This window comes from Phaeodactylum tricornutum, chromosome 6 (assembly GCF_000150955.2).
Source record: "Phaeodactylum tricornutum CCAP 1055/1 chromosome 6, whole genome shotgun sequence".
Classification (NCBI taxonomy): Eukaryota; Bacillariophyta; class Bacillariophyceae; order Surirellales; family Neidiaceae; genus Phaeodactylum; species Phaeodactylum tricornutum.
Window position 1 is genome coordinate 846309 of NC_011674.1, and position 19366 is coordinate 865674.

At 51.5% G+C, this 19366-nt stretch overlaps 7 protein-coding genes across 7 annotated transcripts; 4 read left to right on the top strand and 3 right to left on the bottom strand.

Moving 5' to 3' along the window:
• Positions 1-2814: 2814 nt before the first annotated feature.
• Positions 2815-4008, top strand: PHATRDRAFT_45325 (predicted protein; the record flags this gene model as incomplete). The annotated part of the gene is made up of 2 exons (XM_002179269.1): positions 2815-2922; positions 3036-4008. Coding segments are annotated over exons 1-2 (993 nt in total), but the record flags the coding sequence as incomplete, so codon positions are not given.
• A 595-nt stretch (positions 4009-4603) lies between these two features.
• PHATRDRAFT_11850 (predicted protein) lies at positions 4604-5626 on the bottom strand (the record flags this gene model as incomplete). The annotated part of the gene is made up of 3 exons (XM_002179485.1): positions 4604-5113; positions 5249-5349; positions 5383-5626. Coding segments are annotated over 3 exons (855 nt in total), but the record flags the coding sequence as incomplete, so codon positions are not given.
• Positions 5627-6786: 1160 nt separating this feature from the next.
• Positions 6787-8678, top strand: CDKC2 (predicted protein). Its single transcript, XM_002179270.1, has 2 exons — positions 6787-7475; positions 7712-8678. The coding sequence occupies exons 1-2, from the start codon at positions 6923-6925 to the stop codon at positions 8542-8544; spliced, it is 1386 nt and encodes a 461-aa protein (XP_002179306.1). The 5' UTR covers positions 6787-6922; the 3' UTR covers positions 8545-8678.
• Positions 8679-9154: 476 nt separating this feature from the next.
• Positions 9155-9727, bottom strand: PHATRDRAFT_7136 (predicted protein; the record flags this gene model as incomplete). The annotated part of the gene is made up of 2 exons (XM_002179486.1): positions 9155-9432; positions 9565-9727. Coding segments are annotated over 2 exons (441 nt in total), but the record flags the coding sequence as incomplete, so codon positions are not given.
• Positions 9728-13109: 3382 nt separating this feature from the next.
• PHATRDRAFT_11634 (predicted protein) lies at positions 13110-13706 on the top strand (the record flags this gene model as incomplete). Its single annotated transcript, XM_002179271.1, has 1 exon — positions 13110-13706. A coding segment is annotated over one exon (597 nt), but the record flags the coding sequence as incomplete, so codon positions are not given.
• A 363-nt stretch (positions 13707-14069) lies between these two features.
• PHATRDRAFT_19805 (predicted protein) lies at positions 14070-15270 on the bottom strand. Its single transcript, XM_002179487.1, has 2 exons — positions 14765-15270; positions 14070-14595 (listed from the first exon to the last, which is right to left on the bottom strand). The coding sequence occupies exons 1-2, from the start codon at positions 15218-15220 to the stop codon at positions 14212-14214; spliced, it is 840 nt and encodes a 279-aa protein (XP_002179523.1). The 5' UTR covers positions 15221-15270; the 3' UTR covers positions 14070-14211.
• A 608-nt stretch (positions 15271-15878) lies between these two features.
• On the top strand, positions 15879-17138 carry PHATRDRAFT_35009 (predicted protein; the record flags this gene model as incomplete). The annotated part of the gene is made up of 2 exons (XM_002179272.1): positions 15879-16550; positions 16653-17138. The coding sequence occupies 2 exons, from the start codon at positions 15879-15881 to the stop codon at positions 17136-17138; spliced, it is 1158 nt and encodes a 385-aa protein (XP_002179308.1).
• Between the last annotated feature and the right edge of the window lie 2228 nt (positions 17139-19366).

The following is a 19366-nucleotide window of genomic DNA, read 5'->3' on the forward strand; positions in this document are numbered from 1 at the left end:
CTCGCTTTCTTGAAGGGCTTGTAGCGTTCGCTCGTCCTTCGTCAGTTTTCCTCTATTGGCTATCAAGGTTTACAGTATTCACATTTCCTGCCCATTTGATCCCTTACGAGAGGAATACTCCTTTTTTCCAAAGCACGGTAGGTTGATAGGGTCTACTGTCAGTACATCACTCACAGTTAAACATCCACCTGCCTAGTAATAAAGTACCTCTCTAGCCTTTATCCACTTCGGAACCCAGGCACTGTTCATTGTGTCTTTTCACGCTAGCTCAATATTTTCGGCAAATTTGCGGCACATTCAACTACACACACAAAGATAGACTTTGTGCCTCACGATGGGAGCCTTTGAAATTGGACTACCTTTACCATGTCAAACTCCAAAAAAGGATTAACAGTAAATACGATCCCGAATTATTGGGGGAAAGCGTCATCGTCGCGTGTTTGATTCGAGCGAATTGCTTTTCGTCCTTTTTCTTTCATTAGCAAACAGAACACTGTCCACGAGATGATAGACCTCTGATGACAGTGCATCTAGACCTATACTGTGTAATGTATATTCTTGCTTGTAGCAAAAGCTAGTTTTTCTTGCGCGGTCTGAAAAAGAATGTAGCGTTCAAGTTGGCCGTCCCTGCTGGACACTCCTGGCTCTTGAAGTGTCTGGCTATTGCATTCATCCGTGGCAGCACTTGACACAGCATATAGGCCATGCGTTGGGCGCTTTGAGGCTCTAAATCGTGACGCTTTCCATCACGAGTTACTGAAGAGTTGTACTTTGTGGCAATAACGTCATTGACAGGTGGTTGCGCAAACAGCTCGTGTTCGCAAGATAAAAAAACTGCCGGTTGGTTCTTGGGGACGTAATACTTGAAAAAGTAATAGGGTCCCAAGAAGTACTCTTGACAATAATGTATTACTAGTGGAGTGATCTTGGCTGGCTGTGGTTGACACACTTGCACAGGTCTTTGTTCGTCCACCCACGCCCACGATTCACTTCTTGCAAACGCATTGGACAGCATGAACGTGCGTGAAAGCTGATGCGGTAGGTTTAAATGGGCCGCCGCCACCGCATAAGCAATCATTTCCGATAGGTGGGTTTTTGTCAGATGGTAAACAGGGACAACCATTTCGGCCCAAGTGTAAACAATCTTGTACATGTCGCTCCCCATCGCCATATAGGGTGGGCCAGCCGAGTAGTGATTCAAAATGTCTTCGGTATTCCAGGATCTTAATGTAGAAGGTGCTGTGGCGCTGTTCAGTATAAACGTAGCATTGATATTCTCCTTCCAACGCGCGCCAAGTCCGTACAGCTGCGCCATGGGCTTCCCTCGTTCGATCTTTACTTTAGCTTGCGACGGCGTCGTAGCCCATAATTGGGCATCTCGTCCGTATTCGCGTCGAAAGGGTTGAGTGACAAACTGGTCCGGATCCAGAATCACAAAAAGAGTGTCTTCCAGTTTTGACGCCGTGCCCATTCTACTTTGATTAGCCGAAAACCCCAAGCCGTTCTCCATCCAATGTCGCAGACCCATGGGTTTGTTGAAGAATTTGTAGTCTTTTTCGGGGATGGTCGATTTGCTGTAATCTGGAGTTAAATGCAAATGAAAGCGGTCCGACATGCCCTTGACTATAAGTCGATCGTGATCTAGTAACAATTGCTGCGCATCTTCCTCTTCGCAACCCGAGGCGACCCGTGTCACGTGTCCCTCGTGTCCTGACTGCCATGCCTGGAAGAAAAAGCCATATGACTGCAACAGACCGAACATCCCGTACTGAAAACCAGATGGACATCTTCCTGTCCCTCCATTTCTTTTTGCGAAGCATGTTCCTCATGGCTTCGTTTTGATCTAAGTCCTGCATCCGCCGAGCTTGCCACTACTATAGACGCGTCAACCGTAAAATCTGTTTTCAGTGCTTACTGTTCGTGTTTGAACCTAGAGGATGAAGCCCCTTCTCGTTTCCGGTTTGCTGATGCTTGTCATCGCGCAACATGAGGCTGAGATGGTCCGCCTCTGAAACGATAATCACCTGAAGATTCAAGACCCACATCCATGATGTATACATGCACAAGGCAGCAAATAGCACAAGTGTCCAAAGCCAGCTAGTGCGTGGCGCCTTCGCCGCCCGCGCCATGGTGAACGCTGTCAAATTTTGACTTGTGATGGAATCCTATGCGCTCACGACGATTGCATTGGAATTGTTGGAATGTCGGCCTCGTGATGCTCGGATTGTATGGGAAATTGAAGTATCGAAACTCTCATGACGATGAATCATGGTCTAGAGCGACGAGGGCGCAGTTGTCTAGACATAAACTCAATTCATCAATCAACGATTCTACGCATTTTTGGTACGAATGTCGTGTAGCTTCCAGTTTGTGTTTCGCACATAAGATTTGCTTTTTCACCGTCAGCAACGGTTTGAATTTACGGTTAAGACTCGTTCTTTACAGTCAAATTATTCCGAGTATCGACTGTGAATTACATATACAATCAATCGGGTGCAAAGGCATGTAAATCTATCATGTCGCACTGGTGATAAGAAAACTGAGCATGCCGAGCGATAGTCGCCACCTACTTTTGGTTGCTATATGACGCTTCGCAATTCCGTCAGTCAGTACAATACCAGGGTATATGCCGGAAACCTCCCACACTAATTGAAACTGTTGTGTCTGACAGTGAAGGGCTGGGATAAAGGGTTAGATTCCCCCCCCCCACCCCCGAGATTGCCTCTCCCTCACAGTCAACTGTGAAGTGTTGACGTGACACTTCGTGGGTAGAAAACTGCCGAGATGTGATGCGACTTCCAGCAAATGTCGAGTTTGTTTTAATGGGCTGCGCAAACCCGTACAAACGGTTGAATAGATTGTCTCACACCAACCCGATCTAATCCACCCACCAGGAAGTACAATGGCGAAGCCACCTTTCAAGTAAGTACTCACTCGAGCACGTGCTAATTGATTAATTATATTCCAACTTGCTTAATGCTCAACTGCGTGTATCAATCCAATCCAATCCGATACGTCCCGTTTTGTCTCACAAGCCCATTCCGAGATCTCCTATCGGGTGTCATCATGGCAGCAACGTCGGTACCGCAGCTGATTGCCTACGCCGAGACGGTGGGTTACGCTGGATACCGCGGTTTAGCCACGGCGGGTCCTCCTTTGGCGGCGTGGGGGATCGTCACGGGCAGTCCCTTTATGAACGCCGGCGTCACCTCGATTACAGCCCTGATGGCCAAGTCCGATTTGGATGGTGAAGCTTACGTAGCGAGATACGGAGAAGAGGCCTATGTCGACTTGGTGGCGGCGTATTCGTTGTACATTGGTTTAGCTTCTGTAGTTTTGGCTTTGATCGGGTTCGGGAAACTCGCCAAGTGGGTGCCGCAGCCGGTACGATCAGGTTTCAAATGGGGTTGCGCCGTCGGAGTCTTGGTTTCGGCCGTTCCCAACGGGTTTTTTGCCTTGGGTGGATCGGAACTGAAGCAATACGTTGCGGAGTCAACGCTCAGGGATCTTGTGGCACCCTTTCAGGCTGCATTCCCGGGCTTGCCGAACGTGACCAATTTCATTTTCGCTCTCATCCATCCCAACATGTGGGGACTGGAACCGACAATCATGTTCGTTCTGGGTACAGCTTTTATCATGGAGGGAAAGACGTACCTCCCTCGCTTTTTGCCTCCCGGTACCGAAGTAATCTTGGTAACAGCAGCCGCCACCGCCTACAGCGTTTTGTACAACTATTCTGGTGGCGTAGTGGGAGAAATTCCAGCCTTGGATCCGGACGCCGGTATTTTTTTCGGGGGATTACGCATTCCTGTCGAAGTCGTGGATGTTCGAAAGCTGGTCACGGAAGTGCCAATTGTGACTCAATTTGGTGGTTCTTGGTTCATGTTGGCTCTGTCTGCCAGCATATTTGCCGGTGTGAACTTCCTTTCCGTCATGGGCATTGCCTCGGGGTTCGAAAATGAGGACGGTATTCCTTGGAACGCCGAGCGGGAACTGATTGCCCAGGGAGTAAGTTGTGGCGTCGCTGCGGCGGTAGGATCCGCGCCCGTTTCGGGCTCCATGTCTCGGTCTCTTGTTTCGCGCATGACCGGAACAACATCGCAATTGGCTTGTATATTGACAGCCTTGTGTTGGATTTACTTGCAGCCATATATGTCCATTATGACGCCGACCCCCAAGGCAGCACTCAGTGCAGTTATTGTCAGCGCGGTCTTGAAAGGTATAGCATTCCCGAAGGATCTCCTGAAACTACGAGGCGTTGATTCTGTGATTGGATGGGGCACCGGGCTAATTACCGCTGTGACGAGCCCAACACAAGGATTTGGTGCAGGGCTTGCGCTATTTGCTATACTCAACAAATTTCGAAGCAGTGCCAAAGAGAAATATTCGTAGTTATGCCTGTGATCTTTTCCCTACGCTAACTATTAATTGTGCTATCCGTCTTCGCTACCGCTTTCTTCTTCGTGTCATTGTCAAAGTCAAACCCGTCTCGAGGCACCAAGAGCTCCAGCAAATCGTAAGATGCTTGTACGCGCGTATTGCTCTTCTGAATGGCTTTCTCGGCTTCTTGCACTAGCATTCGCATAGAGTCCCAGTCGCCGGAGTAGGCTGGACTAATATGGTTCAGTAGCAAAACTTTGGCGTCCACGTAGTCAGCAAACCGCCCAGCCATGGCGGACGTAGAGTGTCCACCAAAGTCCACTCGCTCACCCGAGTCGCTTTCCAAGAAGGTTGCTTCGTGGATCAGTACATCGGCATTTCTGCAAAGCTCCGCCATGGGGCGTGGAACGTTACAGCAGTCACCGAGCAGTGCAAACTTGCGGGGTTTCCCCGGCTCTCCCACGGAGACATCCTCTGGTCTTATCTCTCTCAAACCATCATCGCTCATTACTGGGAACCCTCCCTTGAGAAGCTTGTATTTCTTTCCAGGTTGCAGGCCAAGTTCCATGGCTTTTTCGACGTCAACATTGATCGGTTGGGTCTGTGGCTCTTCGACAACGTAGCCAAAGCACTGTAGTTTAGGAATGTGATGTAACTCGGCAGCCTTGATCCTGATTCCCTTGGGCCGACTACTAAATCTGAGGGCGTCTTCCGGTGTTTTGATTTCCTCCGCCTCGCAAAGAGTCCAGGTACCGTCCTTGTTCGGGGGCACGGAAATCCGTTTGACGCCCCGATGTCGAAATTCCGCATAATTCCGGATCCCGCCAGGGTGAAGCCATCGGCGAGAACCGCCTTCTAGTTCGTAAACTTCCACGGATATGCGTTTTATCTCCGTCATACTGAGTGAGAGTCCCATAGCGATAAAGTTGTAGAGACCAACGGGTCCGTATATCTGTAGAGCATACTTTTCTGTGGAATATCGTTTGGAGTCTTCTTGCGAACTCCGCCCCGACTCTTGCATCGACAGGAGCAATCCGAGCAATCCAAAAATGTGATCTCCGTGTAAATGGGTGATGAATATTTTGCGCACGTCTCGGAACTTGAGTTTGGAACGCATCATTTGCGTTTGCACGCCTTCCCCGGCATCGAACAGGAACGTGGAGCTGCCCATGCGCAAGGCGGTGGCGGAGTTTCCGCGTTCGAGCGAGGTCCGACCCGCGCCCGTTCCGAGAAAACACACGGACAATCCCGTATCGCGCTCGTACAAGTCTCCATGAATGGCGTACTCTGCACGTGATTCACGGACGTGTGTGCGCAAATCATCGTGTACAATCCAATGGTTTCGGGAAGGGACGGATAGCTTATGCGTGCGTCTCGCCGACTTGAGTTCGGGAGATGTTGTCGATAGAAGGCAAAGTTGGGGGTGTTGCCACACACGGCGGGTGTGGTACGAGAGGCTCCGCGTGCAAAGACTGAATATCATGGTGTTACAATCAACAAGCTATTTTGTCAAGTGGGTCGAAAACTCAAGGGATATGACAGTGGTGGAGAGTTGAAATGGGGAAAAAGTGAAGAGTTACTCGGACGGTGGAGGGCAAAAGACGACGGCCAGACGTAAGGGCCGGGATGCATTTGGCGTGTTGCCGACAAGCTATCGTTGCAGTCCCTTGCTGATGTCGTTGTTATTATATGAAATTTCTCCGAGACAGAAATCATTTAAATAAAGTTTTCCATGGACTTCGAATAGTGAAACGTTTCCTTGACGTGGGCAAGACTACGGGAGTTCCGTTGTTTTTTTTCTGTGGCGGGTGAGGTCGAGTCACTTCTCCCGAAAGAGCAACGAGGTTCCCGGCATCCTCGTTCGTTCTTTCGTTCTCTTGCGTTTCTTCTTCTTTTTTCTTTCTTCCAAGGGTTCTACAAGTCCCTAATCTCCCCTATACAACAATACCGCTATTTTGTGAGTTATTTTGTTAGAGATCGTTAGGAAAGAGATGGACGAGCGCTCCGCGGTGAATCGAGAAACATTCGGCTGGCGGCGGCGTTCGTCGATGTCCCTCGCTGGCAGGCAATTTCGTAGGGTCCACGAATTCCGCGCGTAAAACACTAGGACGGTGGACGGACGCATGTCAGACGAACGCACGACTGATCGTACCAAAATCGTTGGTTGCCGAGGACTCCGGCGAGGGACCGTAGCTCGTGTTCTGTTAAGACTATTTACTGTTAGTAGCCTTCTACACTGCAGCGACTCTTCGTACTTACCCTTGCCTTACTTTCTCAGACAAAGTCAAGAGAGAAGTCAATCAGGAGCGTTGTGAGCGTCGTTAACTCCAATTGGAGTCGACCGACTGCATCGAATCCCGGGAGAGGTGAATTCTACGGTTGCTTGCACGCGCTGTGCGTATTCTGGCAAATTACTGTTCCGTTTGCCGAACAAGCTCGAAGAGTTCCTGTTGTTTAGATCGCTAGAAGCGATTGTGGGGTTCTCATAATCTCGTCGCTTTCAACCACGGAGCCCCCTAGTGGCCCGTCATCTCAGCGAGCCATGGCGAGTGTGTCGACTATGGTACGCCCTCCCCCTAGACGCCCCGGGCCGCCCGGACCTCCGCCACCAAGCGGCCGCCCTAAGCCACCCCCACCACCCCCCAAATCGGCTCCACCGCCGCCACCACTACCCCCCAAATCCAACGGACCTCCTCCTCCGGCGCCACCCAATGTGCCTCCGACCCCGCTCAGTAAACGCCCCGCTGACTCGGTGGATGCACCGATTGCGAAGCGCGCTCGCGCTGGTTCCGTGGGTCAACTTTCCATTCGAGCTCCCGTGGTCCTCCGTGACGTTAATGTTTTTACCAAGAAACATCAAGTCGGACAGGGGACCTACGGCAGTGTTTTTGTGGGCCAAGACAAGGTCACTAACGAAATTGTGGCTCTGAAACGGATCAACACGAAACAGGAGGAGAACGGTTTCCCCATTACGGCTCTTCGCGAAGTCAAAATCCTCAAGGTTTTGACGCATCCCAATATTGTGACGCTCAAGGAAATCGTGACATCCAAAGGTGCGTTTTCATTTGCGGAAGAAAGACCTGGGCTTTCGTCTCGTTGGTGGATGGCTTTGGCGGATCTCATTTTCGCGCGTCGTTCCACTCGACACGAACGGACGCGCAGTTCAAACCGCCGACAGCAGTGCAAGCTTTCTATCACGAGGTCGCGCTCGTCCATGGGTGCCTCGCATATAAGCCTGCAACAATCGTACCGTCCTTGTGGGAAGACGTTCGTTTTGGTGTACTGACACTTGTCTCGTCGATCTTTTGTGTTCCGCGTAACACAGAGCAAGGCGAAATCCCCAAAAACGTCTTTATGGTCTTTGAATACCTCGAGTATGATTTGACCGGCGTACTGGAGACCTCCGAGATTCGCTTGACGCAGGATCACGTCAAATCTTGGTCTCAGCAGCTTCTTGGTGGTGTACATTACATGCACACCAACAAGGTCATCCACCGCGATTTGAAGGCTTCCAACTTGCTGATCAACCGCCAAGGCGAACTCAAAATTGCCGATTGGGGTTTGGCCCGTAGCTGGAACAGCGAAATGAAGCGATTGACGAATAAGGTGATTACTTTGTGGTATCGTCCTCCAGAACTCTTACTCGGATGCTTGGAGTATACCGACAAGATAGATATGTGGAGTGTCGGTTGCATCATTGCCGAAATGTTCCGTCGTTCCGGCTTCCTCAAGGGCAGCAACGAAGCCACTCAGTTGGATTTAATATTTCGTACTTGCGGCCATCCCACGAAGGAAGAGTGGCCGTCTCTAGGAGACAAGTGTCGTCTCTGGAAGAAGCTTGGTCCCAATGCGGGTCAGCCTCGATTCCCGAATCGGTTGGCGGAAGCTCTCCGAGCGAAACTTCCGAATCCCAAGTGGATGACCGACAATGCGATTGAGCTTATTGCCAAGCTGATGGCGTTGAACCCTGACCACCGCTGGTCGGCCGAACAGGCGTTGGATGCCGAGTACTTTTTCGAGAATCCGATCGTCAAGCCGGCGAACAAACTGGTGATGAATTTCGCCGTCCACAGTGTACACGAGTGGGATTGCCGCCGCAAGTTTGAACAAAAAATGGCTCAACAGCGCCAGGCCCAACAACAAACCAATGGGGTGCACAAGTAAATATACACCGTCAGCAATTGTGTTGGAAGTAGGACGAAGACTCACGAAAGTGAGACGACACATTGATCGATCTACACCCCCTATTTACCCTTTCTACCTATCCAAAAACCTATAAAAATTTCCATCTACATGTATGATGACTGTTTGACATTGAACACAAAGTAATCGTGTCTGTAACTACTATTCGTAGCCACCCCACTACTGCTGCTGAATGATAAATACTCTTCCTCAATCGCCTCATTTTGGTACAGAGCGAGAAATCCGCCGGGGACCGGCCTAGCAGGGGGGAATCTACAGTTCGAGAACAGAAGCTGTTGAGTTTTGTAGAAAGCACTTGCCCCTCTAAACTACAAGCGCTTCGTGTCCGGTAACTTCTTGGGTGCTACCGGGGGGTTCATTGTGACGTGTTTTAGCATCCTTGACCGCCGTTGGCAATGGCTCGGTAGTACCGACTGTCGCAGTAGGCGGGCCGTCCCGCCGTGTTGGCTGCAGCTTTTCCGGCCAATCGATCGTCGTAGCTGAGTCGTTCGAGCATTTGGGGATCGTACTGATCGTAGAGGGGTTTGTAGGAAAGCGACGCGTTGTAGCCGACGACGGACGCCATCCAGAGTCCGGCAATGCCCAGTGTAAAGGTCCGTACCCGACCGACGACGGGTTTGACCTTGTCGTTGTAGAGAAATTTATCGCGTTTCAGTTCGGCCTCCGTTTTGCGTTCAAAGTCTCCGTCGTACCATCCCGTTTCTTCGTATTCGATGACTTTGGACGTGAGGCGACTACCGACGTAGCCCCAGCCCGCGTACAACCGAATCGACAAGATCAGTACCAGTAACAGGGCGCCAACGTTACTCGCCGCCAATTTCTGCAATAAGTAACCTTCCTGTGTAAAGGCTGTTCAAGGAGGTTTCCAAAGGAATAAAAGAGAAAGTCAGTACCAAGTACCAAAAAGGCGTGCGCCTTGGATGGGACCAAACCCGTGTCCGGTGCCAACCCGGGCCAATCACAGAAGAAGGTTGCACTTACTGGCTCCCGAAATGGGATAGCAGACGAGTCCAAACACGGTCGCGTACAGAAGCAGAAGGCGCACCGCCAAACCGGAGGTTCCGGATTCGGTGGCGGCCCAATCAAACATGGGCTGCCGCAGAACGTGCAAATATTCGTTGACGGGACGCTGGTCTTCCGGAACCGCTTCGGAACCGAAACTCGTTTCTGGAATCAGACGATCGACGGAATCGTTGTTGTTGTTGTTGTTATTGCTGCCTAGACGGCGACTGTCGTCTCGGGAAGCGTACCGTCGAGTCGTCGTGGACCAGCCGGGCGTGGTGTGGGACGGTGCGTGAGGCACGGACCGGAACGGGAACGACAGTGCCGGTGCCGTGGTGTACACTACGACACCGACAGTCGCTGCTACAACGACACGGATCCTTGTTGCGATACACATGGATAAAAAGTAGTCCGTGAAGCTGTGAGGAAAGGGGAGACGCACCGAATTCGTGACGCCATTGTGGACTGGGTCGACTACGACGGGCGTGGCGTTCGGTGCCAAAAGGCTTGCGACGATTCCGTTCCGGAATGGGCCGGAGGCGTGCCTGCCACGTACCCCCTATTTCGCGTTGCTTTCGCACACACTCGATCATTCCCACGCCTAACCCTAATAGTGCATGTGATTGGCTACTGAACATATAGTAAGACGTTTCTTCGACAGTCGAAACCGAACGAGCCGTAATTTTGAAATTCAAGTTCAGAAGAAAACAAGACACGGACCGAACAACGAGTCGAGTCCCACGCCACGCGTACCGATTGAACCAGGATAGGAGAGCTATGCTTCTGTCTCTAGAGAACGAACGTTAGATGGACGTTTTCTTCGTTTACAGTATCAGGTTACATTAGCAACCCGACAAGCAAACCACCGCAACGAAAAAAAAGGGAGGGTATACCAGGCAATGGTTACAGTGGCTTGCCGTCGGCGCCCAACAGCCCCGGGCCATCGTCTCGCTTTTTCAGAGCCCGGCCGTCGGCTCCGACAATTTTGGGACCACCGCCAATGCCCGCACTCAAAACTTCGAGCAATTGGATCTTGAATATCAACGTGCTGCCTCCCGGAATCCGTCCGTCTGGAGTACCTTCGGCACCGTAGCCTTGTTCGGGTGGAATGCCTAACATGGCCGTTTCTCCTTCGTGCATTTTCAACACGCCTAGAAAAAAATGAAATGTACGGCAAAACAGACAGTAATCCGTCACAATCGATTGGATCCGCAAAGTGAGTACTCAGAGGAATCGTAATAAATTCAACCACATCCATTGACACAAACACACACACACACATACACCAGTCCAACTCGGCTAGACAGACGACGGACAGCAGTGGAATACGTACCGTCTCGCCATCCGGGAATGACACCGGCCAGGGGGAACTGTACGGGTTCGCCACCGAGGGTGGAATCAAAGACGGTCCCGTCCGCCAGAGTACCGTGGTAATGAATTTTGATGGTCGACGCCTGAGTAGGTCGAACACCTTTACCGAGACCTTCTGGTCCCGGCTCTAGTACGTGCAAGACCACGCCACTAGGCAGTACTTCGACACCGTCGGTTTCGGCCATGCTCCGGAGCATATCCCGTCCGGCTTCTTCCAGTCGTTCACGAATCGAGTTGCTGTACAGACAAGTGCGTAGTTGTGTGTGTGTGTGTGTAAGTGTATAGTTTTGGATTTGCATGGGGGAGTTAGGTAACAACAATGTAGCAGGGGGATGAGGCAACTGATCCTGTGCACCGGACACTCGCACGGTTCGTTCCCAACTTTTGGATTGACACTGACACTTACGCTCGTTCCGTAATCATGGTGTTAAGTTCTTGTCCCCGACGTTGCAAGAGTGCGCGTTGCCCTTCATCTTCGAGTCGGCCAATGACGGTATCCAACAGTCCCTTGGCTACCGAAGCCAATTCATCCCCGGTTTCCACCAAGGGTCGAACGTCTCCGAGTTGTCGCGCCAGATTGACACCGAGAGCGTACATGAGTTCGTCGTGACTACCTTCGTCGTACGGAGGCTTTTGGAGACTAGCCACTTTTTCATCCGATCCTTCGTTGTTGTCGTTGTTGTCGTTGTTTTGGAGGAAACGCAACGTGCGTGACGTTCGGGAACGATACGGGGAGCGTACAGTCCGCCGACTCGCATTGTACACCGAACGACGAATCGCAACGGCAGTATTTATGGTGGTGGGAACACCAAAGGCCGACGCCACCGGAAGGCCCGACCCACCCATCCAACCGATGGCAGTCGCAATCGACGCGACGATTGCTGTGGAATAGACAAACTTCATGCCTTGTATAATTGCGGTTTGGTAGTTTGTGTGTATCGACACACGTATAGATCGATGTATAGAAACTCTGTACAGGTGTAAGAAGCTTCGGGTCTACTATTTCACAGTTTCGGTTGGCGACTCCCAGTCTGGATTCCCACTCGGGTGTGGAGGAGATGCCTGCCGTTTCGTACTCTCTTCGAGACGAAGGCTCCAGCAAGGTCTCACTCGAACGAGGGGATCGGCCGGATCTCATCGGCCTCTGCCTTCCAACTGTCCAAAAAGTGTCACTTATCAGGTCAGTCCATCGATGGACGCTCATTGCTAGTGGTATTACACGTGTCAGTACTCAGGGGATGGTCTTCTTCGACGGTGGCGTTGGACAGACGGGAACCATATGTATCGGAGCAAAGGACAGACAGACTAATGCAAAATAGTGACAAAGTACCCGAATATACGTTCGTTGCCCGGTGCCATCAAAACATCACATCCACAGCACACACATTACCCAGCCTATTGATTGTATACCAGAAGGGATTCGTTCGTTTTCTCTGACAAGCAGCGATCTGTATTCGACCGTAGGAAGAATACCCACGCGCAACCCGTGATAGACGACGATACCGACGTCGACGATTACAACAATGGGGAGGATGCGCACACTTTGGGTCGTCACGTTACTGGTGCACCGTGTGGCGACAACAACGACGACAGCTTCCTTCGTTCCGGCATTCTGGTTGGACGGAGTAAGCATCATTGACCGTACTCGACGAAGAAATCGTGTACCGCAACGGTCCGTGGATTATGCGTCCAAAACTCCACCATTCACACCGCGTTCGGGCGTGCAGTGCCACGCCACCGCCAAAGGCTCACACGCGTCCAAATCCTCCCGGAATCGCAAGAAATCGACCGGCACTGCGTCGGCCCCATTCAAACACACCAAAACGACGAAAAAGGCCAAGAAAACAAACACGTCGTCCCGGACGGCAGCATCGTCGTCGACTCCGATTGCTTCCGCGACTTTGAAAAAGAGCTCTCAGTCCTCCACCCGCTCATCGACACCACCGTGGCAGGTACTCAGTACCCAAGAAGCTCGGAAGAATGTACACGTCGAAAAGGAACGCCGGGAACGAGTCCGACTAGGACTTGCCGAAAAGGATCCGTGGCGGACCGTTCGTACACCCCCACCCGTCTTGTCCAAATCGTTCCTTACCGACACGGAACAGCGTCTGTTGAAGTGGACGCGCTTCAATCCCGTCACCACTCCCGCCGGCATGCAGTTCCTTGGATCCTTCCTCGACAAACAATTGCCTCCAAGGATTGGTGTTCCCGAAATCGCCTTTTTGGGACGTTCCAACGTGGGGAAATCCTCCCTCCTGAATCGGTTGTCCTCGTCGGCCCGGCAACTACCCACCCACAACGACCAAGCCCGGGTCGGCAAAACACCAGGCGCTACCGCCAGTGTCAATCTCTACGCTCTGTTGGACGCCAAGGAATCCCAAATACTGGGATGGGTGGACTTGCCCGGCTTTGGCTACGCCAAATTGAGTAAACAAGTAAAAGAATCGGTCCAGGAGACGGCTGAAAATTACCTCGCCCGACGACAAGAACTCGTCCTGGGTATCCTGTTGGTGGACGCTCGTCGCATCCCCAGTAACGACGATCGCGCCGTCCTGGCCGCTCTCTTTGACATGGGCATCCCCGTCGTGGTGGTAGCCACCAAAGTGGACAAGTTGAACCCGAACGAGTTACGCTCCGGTTTGGCAGAAATCCGGGACGGGCTCGGTCTACCCGACGGCCAGCCCTTGCCCGTCAGTAGCGTTACCGGAGAAGGGACCCGGGATTTGTGGAGAATCATACTGGAAGCCTGCGAAACGGGCGTGGCCGATTTTAAATCCCGATACGAGGAGGGCGGGCCAAGAGACGACGCGGACGCCTGGACGCCCGATTTTGACGACAGCGATGATCTAGTGTACGATCAGGGCTACGACTGGATCCACGACGCTAACGTTGTCTATCAAGACGACGAAGGAGATTTTGTGGACGACGAGGACGAGTCCCAGTGGGAGGAGGAAGAGGCGGAACCGGATCCGCTCGACCGTCCTCACCGCGAAACACTCAAGTCGCTACGGAAACGGGTCCGAGAAATGGAACGACGAGGAGATATCTAACGGGTAGAGTACAATTCCCAGCCACTCTGTTGTGTAGAATACTCAAAAAAGTTGGTACAGTGTATGTATAAAAGAAACGTAGTACGATTATTGAGACACGAAACAGATTAGAATCGCGGATTGCCGCGAAGAAAAACAAGGAGCAAAAGGCAATAAAACGAGGAGAACGACAGAAATAGGTAGTCATCGTTCGGACGCAAACTTTTTAGAGTCTTCCGGCGGCCGATTGCAGGAGTGCGTTGCGCATGTCGTCGGGTGCACCCCGAGACGATGGGACAAAGGTTGTCTTACAGTGGCTCTCGGCTCCCACGTCGCGAATCATGTCAAAGTACTGTGTCAAGAGCAACAAATCCATAACTTCCTTGGTACTGGATCCTTCCACGTGATCGGAAAAGTCGACGATTGACGTACGCAGGCCATCGACAATGGCTTTGCGCTGCTTGGCGACACCCACACCACTAAGGTACTTGGCTTCGGCCTCGGCTTCGGCGCCCTTGACCTTGAGGATCTTGTCTCCTTCGGCACGCTCCGCCACGGCGTATTTGAGTCGCTTGGAACTGTTGATTTCGTTCATGGCGTTTTTCACGCGCTGTGGAGCAAGGCGAACGAAAAAAAAGAGTATGAGCACATTCGCAATGTTGACCAAAGATTAAGTGCGCGACGTGAACTACCCTCCTTCCGAACCACGGCGCGCAAAGTATCGTGCACACACACACACTAACACATAGAGAGACGCCCCAACATTACACGGGACGTACCTGATCCGGATCCAAATCGGTAATGAGAGTTTGCACAATCTGATATCCGTACGTAGTCATGATTTCGGAAAGTGCGTTTTTGACGGCTAGCGCGAGGTCTTCCTTGGCTTCAAAGACGGCGTCCAGTTCGAGTGTGGGTAGTTGCGAACGCATCACGTCGTAGACGTGTGCGGTGATTTGTCTGGCGGGGTTGGAAAGCGCGTAGAAGGCCTCGTACACCTTGTCGCGGAGGACTTGGTACTGTACGGATACTACGGAAGTGATAAAGACGTTATCGAGAGTCTTGGTTTCGACGCGTACGTTGAGCTGCTGCACGCGGAAACTGAGTTTGCCCACGAGCGACTCCATGGGACAGCAAATCACGTTGAGTCCGGGCTGTACGAGGCGACTGTATTTGCCCCAGCGTTCAATGACGCCGACTTCGGCGGTGGAGATTGTAAAACAACACAAGCACATGGTAAAACGTTTACGGAATGAAATCAACAGGAATGGTCAATGGCAAGCGTCGTTGCGATAAATATGTGGATAGAGACAACGGGAAGGGAGTTGGAGTTTTGGGTCAGCGAAAAAGTCAGTCGCGGCGTGCCGCAACAAGTGACGGATCCTACGGGTACGTGTACGTGTGCAGTTCGCCGTTTCCCTCGTCTTCTTTTGGTGCTCCAGTGACACAGTGCGAGCCCGTTCGCTTCTTTGCGATAGACCCCGAACTCTAGTAGAGGGATGCGAACAGCGTTCGTCGGACCCCTCCAACACCGTCTTGTCTTCGTCCGTGGTCGTATTGTGAAGATCGGTCGCCTTGTTTAGTAATTTCGTGTGGAGATCGCGACTTTTGGTGGTTTCAGTACCACATCGTGCACTGGTGACCCACTTGACAAAAACCACTGGTTGTGTTGGGCCTTGCCGGCGTCGTCTCCGTGACTGTGAATTAAGAGACAGTATCCTTCCCAAGGGAAACTCAATTTCCGAACCAAACCATCTGAGGTTTTTCTCGCTAGCGGTGAACGGGACGGATTTGGATACTAATAGGAACACACTCGTGAGGTTTCGCCTACCCACAAACCATTTTGGCATTTGATCGGGCACCAGACGACAGTGTGCCCCGAAATTCTTCCAAATGCATCGTCGCTTCCGTTTACTGGGTGAATTGGCCGTCATGGCTATCTTGGTCAGTGTATGGCGCGGTCACAAACATTTGTTTCTTCAGTACGACGAAAAGTCTTTCGAGAGCGCCTGGTTTCCCCCACTGGTCCCAGCGGAGCCGATTCCCAACGCGACCGAGTCTCCTTTGGAGGAATTCCAGACGCTTGCCACCAATTGTCGGGGCAAGGAAAGACTGCTTCGTATCGCCGTGGCGACGGGTATGAATCGATCCGCAGCGGAGGCGCGGTGCGACGATTTGCCCTCGTGGAAGGACGTGGTGGACTTGTACGGATCGCAACCCGTCATTCTTGGACTCGAACACTGTGCCGCCTACCGAGCCGCTGTGCGTGACCACGTCAATCGGACCCGTGATGCGTATCCCAAATTTGGAGGGCTGCAGATTGACGGAATGTTTAACGTGGGAACCAACGCTTTGGCACAAACCGTTCTACACAATCTGGATCGAGGACAGTGGGTACAACCGGATTTGTCTTTGGATGATCCGGAATATTGGGAAAAGATTGATACCTACATGCACGGCGTAGGATGGGGGAAACACACGTTGGTCAAGTACCGACCACACAACGCCATATTATCCCTCCCCGTCGTGATAGTGCGAGATCCGTACCGGTGGATGAAGTCCATGGTACGAGCCAACACACGCACTTGCGGTGTTTCTTACTGGTGTGCGTGAAACCCTCCTTCTCAACCTTACCCGCGTCTTCTGTTGTGTACCTGTGTCATTCAGTGCAAAGCAATGTATCGGGCACACTGGATTCGGCCACCCAATCACTGTCCCAACCTCGTGTTGACGCCACAGGAGAAAGTGGAGTATCCCAATCACACCACCTTTGCCGTTACAGTGGAGCAGAACGCTCGCAATCCTCACGTGCGGGATAACTTTGACTCCCTGGCGGATTACTGGACGGCGTGGTACCAAAGCTACTGGGATGCCAATATCCCCCGACTCGTGATACGTTTCGAAGACATGCTCTTCCATGCCGATGCGGTCGTCCAGGCACTCTCTGAATGCACTGGTTCCGAGCGAGTGGAACCCTTTCAATACTACACCCAGCCGGCCAAGGTTCACGGTGAATCGTCCGATTTTTTGACGGCACTCGCCAAGACGGGAACCGAAAAAGGACGCTACAGCGGTATGACTGTCGATGATAGGGCGTATGCCGCCAAAGCTCTCAATGCCGAGTTGATGCAGAAGTTTGGGTACCGACACTAGGCCGTCTCCGAACAAAAGCTCGTCGCCAAACGATTCTGAGCCTTCCGGTCGTTCACGGCATTAGTCAGTGACTGCCAAAGAATGTAGGACATGGTTGGTTGGTACTCTTTCGCTGAGATCAAGATCTTGTTTGATTCGTTCTTGCGCAATGATCGAATTGACACAAGACGCCATGCCGATTTCCTTATTCCAGGAACGATGATTGATGGCCCGCTTCGAAGATGCACTTTCCAATGCGGTCAATGAACAATCTCAATTCTTTCGCCCTTTTCACAATCGCAACAGACTATACAAGGGTCACAGGAATTGTTCGTTGTTTCTCTAAAGACTTTGGAAACGCCAGAAGAAAATTTTGCCGGAGATATCTATGCGGACTGAATTGTAAACCGAACTGACTTTTCATGGTGCAATCCGGCCTTTTTGGTGAACCATCATTGACTTTGCATCTCCTTCAAGTAAACATTGAGCTTTGCATATCTTTTCAATGATGTGTAATGCCCAATGCTCCTTTTGATGAAACTGCTTGCTGTGACTTGAAAAGATAGAAATTCAGAAGAAAAACATTGAGGGACTATCGCATCTTTCTTCAACAGTAAATTGAAATATGTTGCTCCATCATTGCCTCTAGTCCGGTATGTCCTTTTTGCTAGTCTTGTAGCCCTGCCCTACAAAAGTGTGTCTGTTGTGCGACGGGTTGTCACGAAAAGGATCACCTCGTTCGCGTCGTCTCCATGCCAGAGATAGAGGCTTTACTGTTAGCGATGGCATACTACCTCTTTGGTTCCAACCAAAGCCAAAAGCTTCGCCGCTACACGAGCCTGTGCTGTCAAACAATCGACACCATTTACCACCACGCTCGATTAATCATTCCCCTCCTCCACCTCCGTGCCGCCGGCGTTTCTTTTTGCTGAAATTGGTTGCGACTAAACTGTTTGCGCTTCTACTGAACGCAAGGTGTAACGGAATGAGCGATCATCACCGAATGAAAGGGCCCCGGCGCAACGGCGACGATGAGAGCGTACCGAGAAAGTCGCTAGTGGACTACTCCAGAGTAGACAGTCGACCCGTGGGTGCTATAAAAGGATGCAACCCAGAAATGCCTGCAGTGCCACCGAATCCAACGGCGTCTGCGTCAAATGCCGCTGCCCCACCACCGGGAAACCGCATGTCGTCCCAAATGGAAGCCGTTGTACGTCTCATGACGGGACGTGAAGAACGAACGATTGCGGAAAAACTGGCCGATTCGAATCGACCCACTTGGGAAGCATACAAAAAAGCGAACGAAGATAAGCTGAACTTGGAAGGGATGGACCATCGTAAAATGGAGGAATATCGGAGAGAATTAGATGAGCAAAGGGATCGAATTCTGGCCCGGGGGACAAACCACACCGATAAGAAAAAGAGGAACCGAATCGACCAGGAATCTTCGGGAGACTCCGATTCAGATTCGCGTGAGCGACGTCGCAAGCACCGCAAACGGCACAAAAAGAAGCACAAGCGAAAGAGAGACAAATCACATCGTGACAAAGATTCCGATAGTGATAGCGAGGAGAGTCGACGCAAGCGCAAGAAAAAGCTGAAGAAAAAAAAGAAAGAAAAGGATGGCGGCGAGAGTGACGGTAGCCACTACCGACTCAGTTCTTTCTTCAAGCAGGGATCCGATGATGGGGAATAAGTGCAAAAAACAGTTTGGATACTAATTGTTGTAAAATCACTAATAGATGTATAGACTGGCTATTTTCAAGCAAATAGGTAATCTTAATAATGATTCTCAGCGTGATTTGGCGGATTGTGCCGAGATAGCAGAAAGCAGGTTTTCCGCAATGGAGTGGTGCGATGGTAGGAGGTACATTTCCTTGGCGTGTGAGAGAACCTGAATAAGTTCCGAGCCAATGGAGGAGGATGGCGTTGCAGCGTGGGCTAACAGTAGGTTGCTCATGTTGCGGAGAGCATCACAAGCAGCGGATTGTACCGCTACCGAGCTCGAATGGTTGCGCATCGCGGCTACAATTGCTGCCACACCACCAGCGGCCTCCACGGCGATCAGGTTGCCCCCGCTTTGCATACAGAGGTTTCCGAGAGCAAGACAGCAACATCCTTGTAGGCCACGGTATCCTGCAAAGACGTTCATGGCCCGTACCAGGGCAGGAATGCCTTGCTTGCCCGCAATGACTACACGATAGTAAGCGTCCACTGCCCACTGAGCAAGAACACAGCATTCCTCTTCT

Bases quoted from the DNA above. Each gene is read 5' to 3' on its own strand.
- CDKC2 (XM_002179270.1), top strand. From the start codon at position 6,923: ATGGCGAGTGTGTCGACTATGGTACGCCCTCCCCCTAGACGCCCCGGG. The intron at 7,476-7,711 runs GTTGGTGGATGG...ACACAGAGCAAG, and splicing joins AAGACCTGGGCTTTCGTCTC to GCGAAATCCCCAAAAACGTC.
- PHATRDRAFT_19805 (XM_002179487.1), bottom strand. From the start codon at position 15,220: ATGTGCTTGTGTTGTTTTACAATCTCCACCGCCGAAGTCGGCGTCATT. The intron at 14,596-14,764 runs GTACGTCCCGTG...CTTGCTCCACAG, and splicing joins CCGATTTGGATCCGGATCAG to CGCGTGAAAAACGCCATGAA.